Source organism: Heptranchias perlo, chromosome 14 (assembly GCF_035084215.1).
Source record: "Heptranchias perlo isolate sHepPer1 chromosome 14, sHepPer1.hap1, whole genome shotgun sequence".
Classification (NCBI taxonomy): Eukaryota; Metazoa; Chordata; class Chondrichthyes; order Hexanchiformes; family Hexanchidae; genus Heptranchias; species Heptranchias perlo.
The window spans coordinates 30125091-30147043 of NC_090338.1; the positions used below are offsets into that span (position 1 = coordinate 30125091).

A 21953-nucleotide genomic window follows, 5' to 3' on the forward strand; every position below is an offset into this window, starting at 1 on the left:
CTAACACAAAATCTAGTTCATTACAGACATTATTTTCTTTTAAGAAATGTTTCTATGCTTAAGAACAATGTTACATTTTTGGGTCCATACTCTAGTGATTTTTCTCACAGTCAATTTGAATTTCCTAACTGTCTAGTGGGTGGGGGTGGGTGGCAGGGGAATGCTTGTTCCCTTGTGGCCTGGCAATCTCGAACCATTCCTGTATGTGAGCCGTCCTTCTTTACCTGCCCAGAAACTTGGTAATTTATATTGAGTGCATGGGTCAAATAGAAAACCATTGTCACTGTAATTCAACTTACTGGTTATGTAATATGCCCTTACGTGATTTAAAAATATTCACATTGGCTGTGCTAACTGCAAGATCACTGAATGTTTATATTAATATGTACATGGCATCTGACAAGTGGACAGCAGGATAGGAATGTTGCTAACCATCCACAGGGTCTCTCTGGCCTATACGTATACATATCTCCAATGGTTTCAGATAAACTACCCAATTTGAACAAGACAAATGTACGGTTCACTACTAATTTCCACTGATCTTTGATGACCAGCTCGGACTCTTTGCTCCTCACAGAACTGAATATGACTATAAACTATTTTTACTTTACTTACCTGCTACCAGGTGCTTATGATGAGCAGGCACGTCAGTCATCTGATCATGAGCATAAGTTCAACGCATGTGTAGAGCATTTAGGGAAACCTCAGAAGAATGGACAGGCAGTTTAAATCCCATATGGATTTTTATTAAATGTTGACAAGTGGACAGCAGGATAGGAATGCTGATGTCAGCATGAAACACTGATGGTTGACATGTATTTCATTGGGCAATTCAGTTTAGTAAACTTTTATTTAAACACTCACAAACTTAAAAAAAAATCAACTTTGCCATTCTGGACAATATCTTCTTTAGTGTCAATAACATGGTTCATGGTCTATTTAAAAGGTCTCCTCCTCATCTTTTTCCAAGTGCGTCATCTAGGGCAATTCCCATTGGAAAACCCATTTGCTCAGTAATGGTATGGAAGTCAAAAAAAAATTAAAACAATTTTAATAAAGGTTCATGATTAAGAGAACCAGGCCAGAAATATCACAAATACAGCTAAATCAATCTTTTTTTGGCCCTTTGAACATACAGCTCAACACGTAGCTACCCTGGACGGCCATTTATATAGACGGTAATTAGAAATGTTATGGAGCCAGTATAAACACAAGAAAACGACATAAAGACGTTATAGTGTCACTTTTGTGTCATTTCTGTATCATTTGCAAACTCCCACCTGTTTCAAGCAGGACCTTCCTATGTCCACCTATTCGTCCACAAAAAAATGCACATCAAGCTCTGAAACAGTTCACCACTGATCCAATTGTAGATATATCTATCCTAACAACAGGAATGAATGTCACTGCTTGCAATTGCAAGGAAGAATTAGCCCAAGTCTTGAAGAAATTCATACAGTCTACTGCCAAGGTTCCAGCTATGACAAAATCACAGCTCTTTAATGATCTGAAATCTAAGTCTGATGCTACTATTACACGGAGAGATGTTTCACCTCTTCTACATTCATATTATCTACCTTTTCAGAACAATGCACTTTACTATGAACCAGCACACACACATAGGGTATTAACAGTGCATTGTTAATATAGAAAAGTGAGCATGGGGGGAGCTGGGTGGTGCGGTACTTCAGAAACTGGCTTTTCACTTCTGGGACCTAGATTCAAATCCAATCTAGTCTGAAGGCATGAAAGTCTGCTTTATCTGCTGGCAATTCTATGTAAAATGACTTGGCGCAGTTCCAGTTTCTACTGGGCATAGGTGTACAGCACACAAATGCCGCTTAATTGGTAATGTCAGTCAGAGAGGTCTAAGGATGATTGGTGTGGGAAATGAGAAAAGAACAGTGATACAGTTGGGGGTGCTCTTCTAAGGTTAGGGTTGAGGCACATTATTGGAGCAAAGTAGATTGAACTTAGCTCTGCATCTAACTGTGCTATACCAGACCTGGGAGTGCTTGATGTTCACACTGCAATGCCTGGAATTTCATACCAGCAAGATCCACTCACCTGATGAACACAAAAAAGTATATTATTAATTACTGGCTCCTTTATAATGTTGTCTGCTAGTTATAAACTCAGCGATAAGAAATATAAGAACAAGCCAAGGATGAGAAAAGGCCACTTTTCCCATCATGCCTAAACTAATACTCTAGTTGATTCAGTCCAACTGCATTTTCAGCTCCCCAATCTCTGTCCCAAACTACCCATGAGTAACACCACAGGAAATCTATTAGCACTATTTAATAATACTTGATATATCTCAGTATGGTTCCTCCTTAACCTTTTGCTCTCTAGAGTGCAGAGATAAGGTTATTTTCTTATCCTCTTTACACTTGGGATTATTCATGTTGCCTTCTATGCATCATTTCAAATTCATGGATATTCTATCTGAAGCATGGTGACCAAAATTGAGCACAATATTCCAAGTGAGATGCAGTTTGAAGATTCAGTATAATCTCTGTAGATTAATAGGGGTTGATTATGCAGTCCTGTCGCAGTGCTAGCAGGACCAACAACACATAGTGAGCAAGTATTGCAGAGAGCTGACCTTGCATCTCATTGCAATAATCAGTGCATAGTTCCTGCACAGAATAGCTGATGCACAAGGTGCATACCATGTTTGAGGAGAATCCAATGAGTCAGCAAATCTTAAACAACTGTTGCTCGCAAGGAAAGTTGAACTCCATATTTTCAATTTTGATGTTTTTGCTGTGAGCACATCTGGACAGTAGAAAGGAGATGCAAGAATAGTATAGACAGGAACAAAAGATGGCCAGAGATGGCCCATTAATTCCCTATGAGAAGAGGGCCCTCCAAATTCTGGTGCTGGAAGCCATTAGAAAGGGGTGAAAGGCAACCCTAAGCTCAGAGCTAGTACAATCCTTTGCTTATTATTCTTTCTCCTCCTACTCACTCACTCATTCACTGACACACTGCCATACACTGCACCACAGAAGCATAGCACAGTCCTGCCATGCTAAGCTCTGCTTCAAAAGATGGTTTATGGCCAACATTCAAACATATGGAAGGTGATTTTAACCCTATGCAGCCAGTGGAAACCAAGCAGGTAGGCAATTAAAATCAACCTGGTGACTTACCTGTCAATGTCCACCTGGATCCTGCCGTCTTCCATTTCAATCTGCTCTTCTGAATAGGCGGCAAAGGCATTTAAATATGCAGATTGGGGTATGAAGATATCATTGGGCCTGACAGCAATTTTAACTCTGGTCTGAGTGGGAAAGCCGCTGTGGCTAATTTTACACCCCCCCAATATTACACTCCATTGACTTCAATGGAGAGTAAAGTCGGGCAGGGTGTAAAACCAGTGTTGTACCCAATTCCGTCTGTTTCCTGACAGATGGGTTAGGTTAAAATTGCCCCTAAAGGGTCTAAATGATGCATTGGATTAGACCTCTGGACCTGGTATCAGATTTAATGTAGATCTCCTCTCTCTTTATTTGTAAGGGTGTTGTGTTGTACTGTTTGTCAGAATGTGAAAAAGGTAAGTACAGACCCCGTGGTTATAGTAGAATTTGTTAAGAGGTGATAATCCTCCACACCCACGCCCCCCCTCCCCAGACCTGCACAACCTTCAGTACTGTCAGCTCATGTGATTTTGGCCAGCTAGTTCTGAGATCAGCTAGTTATAAATATTTTAGTAGATAGGGGATTCTTTCTGTACCTTCTAACCCCTTCACTTCCAGTTGATGACCAGTTGATGGGAGCTCTGGAAAATGGAGATCTCCCTTTCCTGCCTTGGTTGTTTTTGGCTTCTTTTTGCTTCCATTCGGTTCTTGCTCTGTCTGCAGAGGTTGTTCACCAACACTGGTATCCTCATTCTGAACCTGAAGCAAAGAAAAAACAAATCTGCATTGCTAGTGATGAGACCCACAATGAATTCCAAATACCAAGAAACCCAATTCAGATCACTACAATCTGATAATACTCTTCATTGTAGCTGGATACAATCTGACTTTTCCACTTAATAAAAATAAAAATTAGTTTTAAAACTGCCAACATTTTCTTTTAAAGGTGACTCTCCCACGTTTTCATTTATTTCCAATTAAATTATTCCCAATTAAATCTTCCCATTTCTTGCTATACCGTGGCCAAGGGAAAAAAGTTGACAACCTGCTCCCAGGCCTCTACTAATGCTGCTCAGAAACCAAACACTAGCTGGTAGGAGACTTTCTCTTCCTCTCTGTGGGAAGACAGGAGGCTTCAGAGCCCATTGCTGTAGTGATGTGGCTGAAAATGGAAACTCAGCAATGTTGGGGACTATTGGTGTGAATTTAAATCTCAGTACTCTGTCACACTCTGCCACCACACTGTACACTATCTTGAAATCAAGGTTTCGTATTACTCATTTCGTGGCTCACATAACTAAAAAAATCATTAGGTATTAAAAATTAGAGTTGAGTTCCCCCAACATCTCAGTGAGTAAATACACCATGTGATACGATGCTGAATCATAAACACCAGGAAGGTCCCAGGTTTGATCCCTAATCTGCGTTGAGTTAGCTGATCCCCGCAACAAGGTCACAACAATTGAGCTCAAAACCCTGGGGCAGAAAAAAACACAGGCATGGTTCCCTCTTCTAATTGCTGTTCAATGGCTCCTGCTGGAAAGTGCATGTGTGTAGACATCAGGCGAGTACAGGGTGATCTCACAGTTGGCCAACACATTCTATTATTCTCACAAATGAAGAAAGGCCATTTGGATGTGATATCAGAGGGTGTCGGACATTTGTGGAATTGACCCCAGCACAAGTGACTACCTTTAGAAGAAGAGGATGAAATATGAAAAAAACAAGTAAAAAGGGATGAAAACTTGGAGGGGGGGGGGGGGGAGGCATCATTCCTTTAAGGTTCCTGCGGTGACATTAGCTTTTGAGGCAATTGGTATTTATTTAACCTATTTCAAATCCTAGGCAATACCTAGACCAGCTCCCACTATGGCAAAACAAACATTCCACAAAATAAATGATTTCTTCAACCTGTTTGTTGTGACAGCATGTAGAAATCTGACACCTTACTCTTTGAAAACATGCGCTATTTCAATTCTGTGTACAGTAATCATTCTATTCCTGGATAAGGATTCATGTGTGATATTATTATGCCACGGCATGGAATAGGCTAGTTATAAAGAAATTCTGATCTAGGGGTCTGTCTAAGAACGGCTGAAGGTCATCCAATAAAGAAAATTGATTTCGAATTCTGGTCACAATTAGGATTCAAATTCATGGTCCTATAGGATTTCTTAGACCTATGAAGCTGCTTTGCCTGAGTGAAGCTGTTTTGGAATTATTTTAATTATTGATTTATTTTTGTATTATTCGCCTAAGATTAGATATAGATGATTACTCTATGGAACATTATGGGTCCACGTTTGTTGGTCACCTGTGAAATGCAACTAGTCAGGGCTGAAGAATGTGGATTATAATATTAGGTTGATAAATTGAAGTTTTCATTCCATTATCTTTGGAGGTCAGGGAAAAAATTCAGATCTGGTGGTTAGTCACCTTGCTTTGGTGATTAAATAAATTGCAAAATAACTGTGCATATTGCACATGGCCTATTTCCTCAATTTCTTAGGTTCTTAAAGCAAAACTTGAATTGGGAATATGGTCAAATAAATACCCAACCCTCCAACTGGTTATTACATACAAAATTAATTTCTATATATTATGTGTAAAGCATTGGACATTTTTAAGTAATAAGAATTGTATATGTTCATATAATATCCAGTTCTAACTCATATCTATACATGCCAGGTATCAGACATCCTTCCCCAAGTACAATGAAGGAAGCCCATATGGACTCATACACAGTGCCAGAGGAGATGTAACAGTAAATGCCCTTGACATCAAGGCAATATGATGTCATATTAGGGCAATAGACCCTAATCCTAGCCCTAGGAAAACAAAGGAGCCCTAGCAAAACAAAGGTCAATGGGGGTCAAAGGGAAAACCCTCCAGTGGCTGGAGTCATGCCTGACACTAAGGAGGATGGTTGTGGTTGTTGGAGACCAATCATCACAGCCCCAGGATATCACCATGGGAGTTCTTCAGGAAAGCACCCTTGGCCCAACCATCTTCAGCTGCTTCATCAGTGACCTTCCCTCCATCCTAAAATCAGGATTGGAGCTGTTCGTCAGTAATTTCAAGGTGTTCAACTCCATTCATAATTCCTACAATAATGAAGCAGCTCATGTCAGCCTACACTAGGACTTGGATAACATCCAGGCTTTAGCTGACAGGTTACATTCATATCACATAAGTGCTCATTACTGACCATCTTAAACAAAAGAAAGCCCAGCCACCTCCCCCAACCTTCAATGGCACCACCATCGCCGAGTCTTCCACCATCGACATCTTGGGGGTCACCAATGACTAGAAGCTTAACTGGAGCAGCCAAATCAATACTGTAACTACAAGAATAAGGCAGAGGCTGGGTACTCTGCAACGTGTGGGTCACCTCCTGACCTCTCAAACCCTATGCGCCATCAAGTCGAGAGTGTGATGAAATACTCACTATTTGCCTGGATAGGTGCAACCATAATAATATTCAAGAAGCTCAACACCTTTCAGGTCAGAGCAGTTCAATTGGTTAGTGCCCCTGCCACTGGACTCAATATTCACCCCTTCCACCACTGTGGCTGTAGTATGCACAATTTACAGGATAAACTGCAGTAACTCACCAAGGTTAATTCAACATCACCTCCCTCCCATGTGATCTCTCACACTGAGAAGTACAAGGGCATCAATGTTGTGGGAACATCACCACCTCCACATTCCTTTCCAAGTCACATACAATCCTCACTTGGACATACACCGCCATTCCTTCATCATTGTTGGATCAATATCGTGGAATATCAGTAGTTTAAGGAGAAGACACACCACCACCTTCTCAGGGCAACTTGGGATGGATAATAAACACAGCTTTGCCAGTGTCGCCCACATCCTAAGAACAAATTTAAAAAAAAATCTGTCTCCAAATGTCCAGCCAACCATGTCATCGACATTAGCAGCAGTCACTTTTTGTGGGGGAAGCTGGTTCTGCACAATTTCAGTATAAATACTTTACTAAAAATTTTAGCCATTAATGTAGTCATTAAACATTAAAGAAGCTCCACACAATCATTAAAATCATGAAAACTTTAGTAATTTTATGTCCAGACCCTGACTGAGTAGTTGTTTGGGTGGGGTGGGGTGGTGGGGGGAATCAATTTTATTGATCTGTTCTATCACTAATGTTGCACACTGCCTATTTTGGAATCAGGTTGCCAACCGAACTATATCTTATGTCTTTAGTGTTAGCATTATGATAATTATATTTTTATTTTTTAAAGTAATTAAAAATAACACTCTTGCTGCTGGAAAATGGTTAGCACTCAATTGATACTTTTATATTAAAAAGCCTTAGTTACACCCAAAATTATCCACCCAAAATGTTCAAAACAACAGAATTAGGACAATTATTCCTAAATTAATTCTAGTTGTAGCGCTCGCTCTTTATCTATATAAAGTTTTGAGACTTCCTGTTTGTGTCACATTAATTTACTGTTACACGGTTTGGCGGCCATGTTATTTCCATCAGGCCTGGATGTTAATGTTAATTTTGAACTGTGTTTCAAGCTATAAAAACATACTTATCATTATAATTACCTTTCAGTCATCTGGAAGCTATGCATAGCTCCATAGCACCATCCACTTTACTGTGCCACTGCGAACCTAGCCAGATCCCACCACATCCTGCCAGCTTGCTGCCCTATCCAGATCCTTTCCCCACCAGTGATCCCACATTGGACTGGGGTCCTGGCTGGATCCTTTCCCCCAATAACTACCCACTACCAATGATGTCATAGCCCAAATGAAAAACGAGAAAAAAGTAACAGACAGAAATAAAAAAGCTGACAGCAACAGGAGAAAACCAGAGACAAGAAAAAGAAAGAGAGTCCAACGCAAGAGAAGACAAAGAGAGAGAGAACAGCAGAAGCACAAGACAGCTATACTTCTGCAGAGAAACAGAAAAGAAGAAAAAGCTAAAGACAGAGACAGACCAGAAGATATGACAGAGTGGCAGAAGGGGAGATTCAGAGAGGGCCAAAGAGGTAGAGAAGCAGAGGAGGACGTAAAGAGACAGAAACAGCTCCATGAAGATGACAGCGATAAGTAAGAGAAACAATCCTCCGACTCTGATTAATAGATATACCTATATTAATAGTCTTGCACATGGTGCACACATCCTTAGGTGCACGCCTACTTTCTGTCACATTTCTGTCATGCTTCATCCATCACACTTTATTGATTTGCTTAAAATAAAACAGCAGCAAATAAGAATTGAAGAGATCAGGAGTACGTGAATCAAAAGCGAGGCAAGTGGCTAGAAAAGTCAGCGACTCATCGTTATATGGTGCATTACATAGTATAACACCCCTGTTATTATATAATAAGTATCTTCCGACTCACCGTCAGCAAAGCCACAGGCGATCTGCTAGTACATAAAAAAATAAACATCATAATGGGGTCAAAAATCCATGGGTTGCGGTTCTGGCAATAAAGCCATGATTACCCCTGCTAATGCCCTCCAGTGCTGACTCTACTGGAGTTTGCAGGGTCAGCGCTGGGGGGCACCTCATTTGCATAGGGCAGGTGGGCACAAGCATTACTTTGGGCACATTTTCAGTACCTGCCGGTCCAAGGCAGCTGGAAACTCCAATGCACTTGGGGAGGTTGGGGTTGCCCAAGCCCCAGCCATTTTCCTCTTTGCTCCCTGTGTAAGCAGGCCAATCTGATGGGGAAAAAAATCCTTCTGGTTTCTTCAGGGGACCAAGCTAATTCTTTGGCCTGGATCCCACCAATGGGGTCCACAACCACCCATGCGGAGGCCGAAATGCCTCCGTTCAATTAGCATAGCCGCCTCCACTGATACACTGGGTTCCAATTGAATCAAAGGAGAAGGAGCTCCATTGTAGGAAGTCCCAACCCCTGGCTCTGTCTCTTGTCATCATTTGACTTGTAAGGAGCAGACAAAAGTTCCACCTCTTACAAGGCATGTAGAAAACTCCAAGAAACAACAGAGACCCAGCACTACTGGGTCCCTGTCATTTTCCAGGCAGTTCTGCTGGTCTCCCACTGGAGGTGTGGTAGGAGACAAATGGGTCCTCTGAGGAATTTCAGCCCCAATATCTTTCTTTTATACTATATAGAAGTGCAACATCTGCTTGGCACTGCTAAGCTCCAACTTATGTATTGTTCCACAGTACTGTTTGCACTTTGCACAATTGCTATTTATTTTCACCTTGTGTGTCCATACAAGAGCCTAGGCATCCTAAATTATTAGTCAGTGGACTTTGCATGCGCTATTTAATCTCATTCAATCTAATGAGATAAAATAGATACGAATTAGTAATCGACAGTGGCATTATTGAAAACACATGGTCAGTGATTGTAATGAGACATAATATAAAAAAGTCACCCAGTAGCATATCTTTCTTTCCTTTTTAAATGCAAGTTCATCAGTTATAGTACACTTCTATAAATTACATTCATAGTTTACAGTGCATGTTACAGTTTATACAGCAAACTGAGATAACAGGTGAGCCTTATAAATGGTTTGTAAATAATTCTGGAGACTGAATTTGGTGAAAGGCAGTAGCACAAGGGCATGCTATTGAGTTTGCTCACTCAATCAGTATCTGGTATGTTTTGGTTGTGCCAATGTGTACCTGTCATATTGTATTAGCAATACATCTTTCAAAATGGCTGCTCTCAAAGAACAGAAGACTCAGTAGAGGAGGAAAGAAAGAATTTGTATTATAAAGCACCTTTCACATCCTCGGCTTTACTTTTGAAGTGTAGTCATTGTTGTTTTGTAGGCAAATACAACATCTGATTTGTACATAGCAAGGTCCCACAAACAGTAATGTGATAAATGACCAGTTAATCTATTTTGGTGGAGCTGGTTGCGGGATGAATTATGGACAGGACACCAGGAGAACTCTGTTATTCTTCAATTGGTGCCATGAAGTGTTTTACATTCACCTAAACAGGCAGACAGGACTTCAGTTTAATATCTCAACTAGAAGGCGACACCTCCAATAATGCAGAATTCCCTCAGTGCTGCACTGACTTATCAGCCTAGATTATATGCTTCAGTCATGGAGTGGATCTTGGATCTATAACCTTCTGGCTCAGAGGCAAGCATGCTACCTCTGAGCCAAGCAGCTACTTCAGGAGCAGTTATAGCTGTTTACATGACTGTGCTGAGATTAATTTATCTTTGAATTATTTTAATGCATGAAATAATCCTTACATGTCACACCATTGCCTAACTTCTAACACACTCATGTTACAACAATGCTTGTGCTTGAAACAAAGGGCCCAAATTCCTCTCACTGTACTACAGAGGTCTCTGCCCAGGATTTGCAGGCTTCCCCAGGGAGTTGGACCTGGCCTGTGCCTAAGTCAACAACAGGTGAAGAGCAAAGACAGTGTGGAAATGTGAGAGGGCGTGGCCCTGGCCCTTCCTCCCCAGTTTGCTCTTAGTAGAACAGGAGCCCTATTTTGAAGGACAAAAAAAGCTGATGTTAGCCTTGTACCTGGGTCCCCTCATATTGGAGCATTTGTGGGGGCCAGGTAGCAAGGCAAGGGTGTCTTGCAAGTATAAGTCCTACCTTCTTTTGCAGCCTCTCCATGGATTTTCAGGTTTGGAGGCCTCGAGCTGCTTTTCTCCAATAGCAGCAGCAGGCCCCTAGGCTGGGTGCCAGGCCTGCAGCTGTGCCTGATCCCACCTATTTCCTACCACAAGATAAATTCCTAAGCTGTGTTGCTCTGGATTACAGGGAGGGAAAAATCAGAGCAAGTCCCTCAAGGTGGTTGTTGTCATCTTCTAGCAGTTACCTATAAAGCAACATTGGTAGAGGCCTGGAAGCAAGTTGACCTCTCTTTACTTAGTCATGGTTCACTGCACATGGGGACCTAAGAAAGGTGAAGGGCAGAATGTGCCTTTAAAAATAGGAGTCACTTTCAAAAAAAAATAATATTGGATGGAAATATTGGAAATTTTTCCGGTTGAGATTAGGAACTTGGCCTGTAGAGGACTGCAAACATAAAGCCACATCATACCACTGTGGCGCCATGGTAGCGTTCTAACATGTCAATGCCACATAAATTACTCCCGTTACATTTCTGGTTGAGACATATTCATGGTTCCCTTTATGCTTTTCCAAAAGTTAGTGATTTTTGTGGTTTCCATTTAAGGAAAGAAAACAGCAAGGAGTCATTACTAACAAGCTACTTTATTAACGTAGAACACATAAAAATTGAACAAATTGGAGCACAGTTTTGGGAACACATAATATAGAAAAACAAATGTCTCTGTTTTTCCGTGTCTCCTGGAATGAATTTGTCCGAATGGTGAAACTATCTTTCTTCCACCCCACTAAACCAGATCCTGCAGTGGAATATGTCAGGTGGAATACTGCTTGCAATTGTGACCTATCCAAACAAATTCAGAACATTGACTGACTAAACAACGTGGGGCTTATTTTCAGAGGATGTTTGCAGTGGGAAACATAAATGTCACGGTGATGCAACAAGAGGTACTCTTCTAAGGTTGTCATTACAGAAGAAGATGTCTAACCCAATTCATTCCTGATTTTGTGTTACTGATGGGTTAACAGGGGCAGTTTTACTCTTCATCTACCCTGTTCTGGTGGTGTTGATGGGACAGTGTTCAGGGAGATTTATACACTGCATGTAATCTATACTATACTTGACCTGGGAGCATTATATGCTAACTTTGAATGCCAAAGGTGGAAAAAGTTTCCATAATGAGCCCACCCCATGACGAAAAAAATCACCAAAACAGAAAGTGCCTTCCAGACCTTTTAATTTATTCCTAATTTAGCTTAACCATTGTAATAAACTAAGCAATGTGGAGCAAGACAATAGAACTGGGAATTTTTCAAGCCAAATATCAGGAGGTATTTAGATTTTGAAAGTATTCACTATTTTCTTTTTTCATCAATTTCTCTGCAAATTTTCTCCCCACCCTTCCTCCCCTCAAGGTGCTGATTCATTGCTGAGATACAGTTCTTTGGACATCTGTTGCCTTCACATATGAGCCCTGACAATGAATGACAGCCACCAATTTAATTGTGAGGGGCATCACAACTGAATCTGATTTGGTACACACACACACACACACACTCTTCCAGCAAGAGTCACTGACTAGCAATCAGGAGTGGGAACCCTAGTGAATAGCAGCCTAGTGGATTTGGCCTGGGATTGAGGAGGTGGTCTGAGGGCAGCTGTAGTATCTCTACCACTGTCACAGCAGTGATTAGCTAACTCATTTACATTTGTAGGTGAAAAGAATATCTGGAATATTTAACCTTGGTTTCTTACCAACCTTTAGAAAGTAGTCTTTTTGGATGAGCCTCTTGCCTGTATCTTTAATAGCTCGCTGGAGTCTGTGACTGTTTCCTTAGAAAGAGGCTAATGTACTTTCACTCCTTAAAAAGGGGGATAAAGCAGATCGGGGTAACTATAGGTCCATTAACTTGACATTAGTAATAGGGAAGATACTCGAGTGAATCATTACAGATATGTTATATGACTGTCTAGACAGAAAAGGCCATATCAGGGACACCCAACACGGCTTTGAGGAATTCACCAGGATAGTTGATATGGGAAGCCTAGGAGACACTGTCTACGTAGATTTTCAGAAAGATTTTGCTACAGTACGGCATAAGAGGCTTCTCTACAAGATTGAATTTTGTGGAATTAGTGGTAATCTACTGCGCTGGATTGAGAACTGCCTGTTAGCCCGTAGGCTGAAAGTGATTAGCGATGAATTTGGATCTGCTTGGAGGCCGGTCACCAGTGGTGTCCTGCAGGGATCGGTGTTAGGAATGCTACTATTTACTATTTTAATTAATGATCTTGATGTAGCTGTTGAGGGAATGATCTGCAAGTTTGCAGACGCTACCAAGATATGAGCGAGACCCAGGACTGTGGAGGATTCTCGACCAATATAAGTCGATCTACACGTACTGAGGGATTGGGCTTGTGGGCTCATACAAAGAGAGAGTATGAGAATAGAATGGCGGCCACCATAAAAGGGAATTCAAAAGTCTTCTACAGGCATGTAATAGTAAGCAGGTAGTAAAAGGAGGGGTAGGGCCGATTAGGGACCATAAAGGAGATCTATTCATGGAGGCAGAGGGGATGACCGAGATAATAAATGTGTACTTTGCATCTGTCTTTACTAAGGAAGAAGATGCTGCCAGAGTCTCAGTAAAGGAAGATGTAGTTGAGATACTGGATGGGCTTAAAATTAATAAAGAATAGGTACTTGAAAGGCTAGCTGTACTTAATGTAGATAAGTCACCCGGTCCGGGTGGGATGCATCCTAAGTTGCTGAGGGAAGTAAGGGTGGAAATTGCGACGGTATTGGCCATAATCTTCCAAACATCTGTGGATAGAGGATGGTGCCAGAGGACTGGAAAATTGCAAATGTTACATCCTTGTTCAAAAAAAGGGTGTAATGTTAAACCCAGCAACTATAGGCCAGCTAGTTTAACCTCAGTGGTGGGGAAACTTTTAGAAACGTTAATCCGGGACAGAATTAACAGTCACTTGGACGAGTGTGGATTGATTAGGGAAAGCCAGCACGGATTTGTTAAAGGCAAATTGTGTTTAACTAACCTGATAGAATTTTTTGAAGAGGTAACAGAGAGGGTAGAGGAGAGCAATGCAGTTGATATGGTGTGTATGGTGTATATGTGGTGTAAAAGGTGTTGATAAAGTGCTGCACGGTAGCTTATCATCAAGATTACAGCCCATGGAATAAAGGGGACAGTAGCAACATGGATACAGAATTGGCTAAGGGACAGAAAACAGAGAATAATGTTGAACGGTTGTTTTTCGGACTGGAGGGAGGTGTACAGTGGTGTTCCCCAGGGGTCGGTACTAGGACCACTGCTTTTCTTGATATATATTAATGACTTGGACTTGGGTGTACAGGGTACAATTTCAAAATTTGCAGATGACACCTAACTTGGAAGGGTAGTAAACAGTGAGGAGGATACTGATAGACTTCAACAGGATATAGACAGGCTGGTGGCATGGGCGGACACGTGGCAGGTGAAATTTAATGCAGAAAAATGCGAAGTGATACATTTCGGTAGGAAGAACGAGGAGAGGCAATATAAACTAGAGGGCACAAATCTAAAAGGGATACAGGAACAGCGATATCTGGGGGTATATGTGCACAAATCATTGAAGGTGGCAGGGCAGGTTGAGAAAGCAGTTTAAAAAAGCATACGGGATCCTGGGCTTTATAAAGAGAGGCATAGAGTACAAAAGTATGGAAGTCATGATGAACCTTTATAAAACCCAGGTTCGGCCACAAGTGGGGTATTGTGTCCAGTTCTGGGCACCGCACTTTAGGAAAGATGTGAAGGCCTTAGAGAGGGTGCAGAAGAGATTTACTAGAATGATTCCAATAATGAGGGACTTCAGCTACGTGGAAAGATTTGAGAAGCTGGGGTTGTTCTCCTTAGAACAGAGACAGTTGCGAGGTGATCTGATAGAGGTATTCAAAATCATGAAGAGTCTTAACAGGATAGAGAGAAACTGTTCCCATTGGCAGAAGGGTCAAGAACCAGAGGACATAGATTTAAGGCGATTGGCAAAAGAACCAAAGGCAACATGAGGAAAAACGTTTTTACACAGCGAGTGGTTAGGATCTGGAATGTACTGCCCAAGGGAGTGGTGGAGGTAGATTCAATCATAGCCTTCAAAAGGGAACTGGATAAGTACTTGAAAGGAAAATATTTTCAGGCCAACGGGGATAGGGCAGGGGAGTGGGACTAGCTGGATTGCTCTTGCATAGAGCAGGTGCAGACTCGATGGGCCGAAAAGCCTCCTTCCGTGCTGTAACCTTTCTATGATTCTATGATTGGCAAATGGCCTTTAACTTAGATAAGTTTAGCGTTATGCATGTGGGCAGGTCAAATGCTCAACATACGTACATCCTTCAGGGAAAAGAATTAAGGCCAGTGGTGAAAGAAAGAGATCTGGGCGTTCTAGTGCATAGATCTATAAAAGTTTGTGATCAATGTCGTGAAGCTATAGCTACAGGAAATGAGGTGTTGGGGTGTATTTACAGGACAATTAACTATAAAGCAAAGCATACCATGTCGTCCCTGTACAAGACCTGGATTAGGCCTCAGTTAGAATACTGTGCCAAATTTTGGTCTCCTCACATGGTTGGTGACATTGAGGCTTTGGAAAAGGTGCAGAGGAGAGCCACAAGATTAATTCCCAGTTTAAAGCATCTTCGTCACCCAGACAGGCTCAAAGTGCCAGGTCTCGATATTTTAGAGAAGCATAGATTTAGGGGTGATTTGATCAAGGTTTATAAAATGATTAAAGGATTGTGTTTGTGTAGATAAATTGTTTCAACTAAATAGGTTAGGGAGTACCAGGGATCGCAGTCTCCAGTTTTGCAAGGGCAGAGCTAGGTTAGATATTAGAAGATTTAAGAACAAAAGAACATAAGAAATAGGAGCAGAAGTAGGCCATACGGCCCCTCGAGCCTGCTCCGTCATTCAATAAGATCATGGCTGATCTTCTTCCTCAACTCCACTTTCCTGCCGATCCCCATATTCCTTGCTTCTCTTAGTGTCCAAATAGTTTTTTTATTCCCAGAGAATAGTGGACCTGTGGAACAGGTTGCCAACTTGTGCAGTTAATGCTAATTTGCTGGGAACTGGACCTGTTTCTGCTGAGGCAGAGATCACTTTCATAGAATCATAGAATCATAGAAGTTACAACATGGAAACAGGCCCTTCGGCCCAACATGTCCATGTCGCCCAGTTTATACCACTAAGCTAGTCCCAATTTCCTGCACTTGGCCCATATCCCTCTATACCCATCTTACCCATGTAACTGTCCAAATGCTTTTTAAAAGACAAAATTGTACCCGCCTCTACTACTGCCTCTGGCAGCTCGTTCCAGACACTCACCACCCTTTGAGTGAAAAAATTGCCCCTCTGGACCCTTTTGTATCTCTCCCCTCTCACCTTAAATCTATGCCCCCTCGTTATAGACTCCCCTACCTTTGGGAAAAGATTTTGACTATCTACCTTATCTATGCCCCTCATTATTTTATAGACTTCTATAAGATCACCCCTTAACCTCCTACTCTCCAGGGAAAAAAGTCCCAGTCTGTCTAACCTCTCCCTATAAGTCAAACCATCAAGTCCCGGTAGCATCCTAGTAAATCTTTTCTGCACTCTTTCTAGTTTAATAATATCCTTTCTATAATAGGGTGACCAGAACTGTACACAATATTCCAAGTGTGGCCTCACCAATGCCCTGTACAACTTCAACAAGACATCCCAACTCCTGCATTCAATGTTCTGACCAATGAAACCAAGCATGCCGAATGCCTTCTTCACCACCCTATCCACCTGTGACTCCACTTTCAAGGAGCTATGAACCTGTACTCCTAGATCTCTTTGTTCTATAACTCTCCCCAACGCCCTACCATTAACGGAGTAGGTCCTGGCCCGATTCGATCTACCAAAATGCATCACCTCACATTTATCTAAATTAAACTCCATCTGCCATTCATCGGCTCACTGGCCCAATTTATCAAGTTCCCGTTGCAATCCTAGATAACCTTCTTCACTGTCCACAATGCCACTAATCTTGGTGTCATCTGCAAACTTACTAACCATGCCTCCTAAATTCTCATCCAAATCATTAATATAAATAACAAATAACAGCGGACCCAGCACCGGTCCCTGAGGCACACCGCTGGACACAGGCATCCAGTTTGAAAAACAACCCTCTACAACCACCCTCTGTCTTCTGTCGTCAAGCCAATTTTGTATCCAATTGGCTACCTCACCTTTGATCCCATGAGATTTAACCTTATGTAATAACCTACCATGCGGTACCTTGTCAAAGACTTTGCTGAAGTCCATGTAGACCACGTCTACTGCACAGCCCTCATCTATCTTCTTGGTTACCCCTTCAAAAAACTCAATCAAATTCGTGAGACATGATTTTCCTCTCACAAAACCATGCTGACTGTTCCTAATCAGTCCCTGCCTCTCCAAATGCCTGTAGATCCTGTCCCTCAGAATACCCTCTAACAACTTACCCACTACAGATGTCAGGCTCACCGGTCTGTAGTTCCCAGGCTTTTCCCTGCCGCCCTTCTTAAACAAAGGCACAACATTTGCTACCCTCCAATCTTCAGGCACCTCACCTGTAGCTGTCAATGATTCAAATATCTCTGCTAGGGGACCCGCAATTTCCTCCCTAACCACCCATAACGTCCTGGGATACATTTCATCAGGTCCCGGAGATTTATCTACCTTGATGCGCGTTAAGACTTTCAGCACCTCCCTCTCTATGCGCGTTAAGACTTTCAGCACCTCCCTCTCTGTAATATGTACACTCCTCAAGACATCACTATTTATTTCCCCAAGTTCCCTAACATCCATGCCTTTCTCAACCGTAAATACCGATGTGAAATATTCATTCAGGATCTCACCCATCTCTTGTGGTTCCGCACATAGATGACCTTGTTGATCCTTAAGAGGCCCTACTCTCTCCCTAGTTACTCTTTTGCCCTTTATGTATTTGTAGAAGCTCTTTGGATTCTCCTTTGCCTTATCTGCCAAAGCAATCTCATGTCCCCTTTTTGCCCTCCTGATTTCTCTCTTAACTCTACTCCGGCAATCTCTATACTCTTCAAGGGATCCACTTGATCCCAGCTGCCTATGCATGTCATATGCCTCCTTCTTCTTTTTGACTAGGGCCTCAATCTCCCGAGTCATCCAAGGTTCCCTACTTCTACCAGCCTTGCCCTTCACTTTATAAGGAATGTGCTTACCCTGAATCCTGGTTAACACACTTTTGAAAGCCTCCCACTTACCAGACGTCCCTTTGCCTGCCAACAGACTCTCCCAATCAACTTCTGAAAGTTCCTGTCTAATACCATCAAAATTGGCCTTTCCCCAATTTAGAATTTTAACTTTTGGGCCAGACCTATCATTCTCCATAGCTATCTTAAAACTAATGGAATTATGATCACTGGTCCCAAAGTGATCCCTCACTAACACTTCTGTCACCTGCCCTTCCTTATTTCCCAAGAGGAGGTCAAGTTTTGCCCCCTCTCTAGTCGGGCCATCCACATACTGAATGAGAAATTCCTCCTGAATACACTCAACAAATTTCTCTCCAGCCAAGCCCCTAATGCTATGGCTGTCCCAGTCAATGTTGGGAAAGTTAAAGTCCCCTACTATTACCACCCTTTGTACACGAGGTCGGTATCAAAACATTAGTCAGGGCCAGACTGGTCTCCTGGACTAATTTTAATCGCCTAAGGGGGTTGCAGGGTAATTTCCCCCCCTCAAATTGGCCCAGATAATGGTTTATCACCTCGCCCAGGATATTACATAGCTTCCGGAGGGTAGTGGAGTGTATAACTGTGATGCACAAGGCATCACAACTGTATGGGACAGGTTTGATGGACTGGTAGGTCTTTTCCTGCCAGTCAATTTTTTTTGACATTTCACTTTGCATTTTGTTTTCTAATTCAGCTTTTCACAAAGGTGGGATTGATTTATGCAGCATGCTTTCTTTTACATCACAATCTTTTTTTCTCTTTATCTGTCCCTTTATCTATTTCTTTCGACAGTTAACTATACACTAATCATTGGTCCATTATGCTAATTTGTCAGATGCTCCCACGAAAATCCATGGACATCATAGCTGAAGTTGCATTGCAGTGTGGTTGATAAGAGTAGATGTGAAGGAACTGTTCCTAGCTGTACTCCACAACCACTGGGGTCGTTTTTAACTTTCGGATGGCTGACCAGAGGAGTGCGCCAGCATCCTCCCCATTCGGGCAGTGAAGAGGCCGCAGACATTTTGCGACTCAGGCCTTGTTTAAATAGAACCAGAGTGCAGGGGCGTAAAATGGGCTGTTATAACTGCTCCTGATTTTCCTTTCCATGGACGGAGTGTTAAACGGGTAGCTGATCCACTACCACCCATTTTATGCTCTCGCCAAAGGTGAAAGTTCTGCCCACCATGTTGTTAAGCTACGTCCCAACTCGATTTGGAAATAGCCTAATTAATTAACAGATACACTTCTACCGAATAGCAAAATAACGATTGGGATCAAGTTTTGAGTTTGATAAACATTGTTCCCACTTCAGACGATCACCTTCAGACCAAATCACCCAAGTTATATATGAAGAAAAATAAATGTTTAATAGAGAAGAGGGAAATTAAATAGCTTGAACATTATCTGGGGGCCAACAGGATATCCTACAAGGGAATAGGGAACCAGGGCAGTAAATATTTGAGATACCATCAAATAAAAAATCACTTAGTCCGTACAAGACAATATAACTAGCTGAAGTGTGGATGGATGATTGAGGAACAGATGTTTGTTCAATGAAATGAGAGAAAGCACTTCTCTGATGATCTTAGATTCTAAGTTCTGATGAAGGGTCTTCGACCTAAAACGTTAACTCTGTTTCTTTCTCCACAGATGCTGCCTGACTTGTTGAGCTTTTCCAGTATTTTCTGTTTTCATTTTAGATTCTGAGAGAAAGAAATAACTATTTTCTAGCCATGTACTTTTTTCTGCACCCTTCAGACATTCTATCCATTTTGGTTTCAAGCATACCTGAGTTTGCATCACCCTATCCAATTAATATTTAGGTTTTGATGGTATTCTTAGATATTTCAACTTACAACTAAACAAACCTTTACAAGATCAATTCCAATGGAGAACCATTGAATTCCTCACATTCCACACATCCCAAATAACACTGATTTAAAATATTAACAAGGTGTGTTGACATGGTTTTAGAAGAAATGTCTTTGGGGGAGAGGAGGAGAGCTTGCCTGAAGAACTAGACAGTCATTTTCCCTTTTGAGTGGCTTGATGAATGGATGTTGACTTAATTTGGATGGAGGTATGTCTGGATGCTTTATTTCCCACTTCCTTCTCCTCTTCCACCATGAGTTACTGCTGGAAGATGGTCTCCTTGCCTTCGAACTCAGCTGAGGCCTCATGGTGAACAGTCCTTTGGCCCCCCCTCTTCTGATTTTCATATTTCTGTGGATCAACATGGTGGTTACTCTGATGTGTTAAAACACCTGATGAAGCAAATTAAATGGAATACACTGACTGCATGTGCATTTGAGTCGCTTACTGTCAGGTGAATGCTCCACTTAGGATTTTCCTATGCCTCGTGCATCCTGAACTCCACCCAATGGGCAGATATCAAGGTTCTGGGGTGGCCAACCAACATTCTGTCAGCATCCATAAGAAGGAGAACGTGGTCTGGCTGCTTCCCATGCCTCTCCCAGATTTTCTTGTTCCTACAAGTGAAGAACATTTGCTCCAATCCCTCCATTCTTGATTTGCAACAAAGTCAAGCAGATTCTCTTAGTTGCCAGCACAATCATAAAGATCTGTTTTTGCACTGCCTACACTTATCAAGTTCCACCACTATATTAATATCGTCCAACTGAGGAAAGAGGTCCTTAGTTGCTGTGGCAAAATTCAAGTATTTTAGTCTAGTTATGATTCAGTGGATGTCCCTTTAAATACATAATGCACGTGGAGTTTAGCAACCAGCTAAAACCAGAAATGTTGTGCCAGGCCTATCCCAATACACCGTTGCAAGTTTTGTCAGCTACAAGCTTGAGAGCGAGAGAGATAGATCGATCATTTGCACTTAAATGTGCAATTGGTTCAGTTTATATTTGACTGACAGTTCTTTTTTGAAATTGAGAGGTCAGTCATTCAAAATCCACTAAATTCCAGTAACTCTTTTTCAGATGTAACAAAACTGTTCTGTTTAAGTTGGGGGCAGTTAGAAAATCCCATAAGAGGAGACTGCTTGAAATCTCACAATGAATGGGAAGTACACAAATGAATGGGAAGACCCTAGGCAAGACAGAGGGTCAGAGGGATCTTGGTGTGCAAGTTCACAGATCCCTGAAGGCGGCGGAACAGGTAGATAAGGTGGTAAAGAAGGCATATGGGATACTTGCCTTTATTAGCCGAGGCATAGAATATAAGAGCAAGGAGGTTATGATGGAGCTGTATAAAACACTGGTTAGGCCACAGCTGGAGTACTGTGTGCAGTTCTGGTCGCCGCACTACAGGAAGGATGTGATCGCTTTGGAGAGGGTGCAGAGGAGATTCACCAGGATGTTACCAGGGCTGGAGCGCTTCAGTTATGAAGAGAGACTGGGAAGATTGGGTTTGTTTTCCTTGGAGCAGAGGAGGCTGAGGGGGGACATGATTGAGGTGTACAAAATTATGAGGGGCATAGATAGGATGGATACTAAGGAGCTTTTTCCCTTCGTTGAGGGTTCTATAACAAGGGGGCATAGATTCAAGGTAAAAGGCGGGAGGATTAGAGGGGATTTGAGAAAGAACTTTTTCACCCAGAGGGTGGTTGGAGTCTGGAACTCACTGCCTGAGAGGGTTGTGGAGGCAGGAACCCTCACAACATTCAAGAAGCATTTGGATGAGCACTTGAAATGCCATAGCATACAAGGCTACGGACCAAATGCTGGAATATGGGATTAGATTAGACTGGGCTTGATGGCCGGTGCGGACACGATGGGCCGAAGGGCCTCTATCCGTGCTGTATAACTCTATGACTCTATGACTCAGATAAGAAGCCGGTCAGTACTGGTCTGTTCAATATTACTTAAAGAAAGTAAAAACTTTTAAAAGTTATTTACAAAGTGTTAGCTTAGTTCGTAGAATTGCAATCTTTTTATTATTTTTCCCACTTGAAGATTTAGGCAGAAGAATATCTACAGTAA

At 41.9% G+C, this 21953-nt stretch overlaps 1 protein-coding gene across 3 annotated transcripts in view; it reads right to left on the minus strand.

Moving 5' to 3' along the window:
* Positions 1 to 21953, minus strand: part of LOC137332392 (cyclin-dependent kinase-like 4) — a 76397-nt gene that overhangs the window by 13675 nt on the left and 40769 nt on the right. For 2 of the 3 annotated variants that reach the window (XM_067996190.1, XM_067996188.1), the window contains exon 11: positions 3743 to 3905. In XM_067996190.1, the coding sequence (XP_067852291.1) occupies positions 3743 to 3905 (163 nt within the window). Of the gene's footprint in view, positions 1 to 3742; positions 3906 to 19383; positions 20224 to 21953 lie in introns of those variants that run through there. The other variant, XM_067996191.1, reaches the window with a different exon arrangement.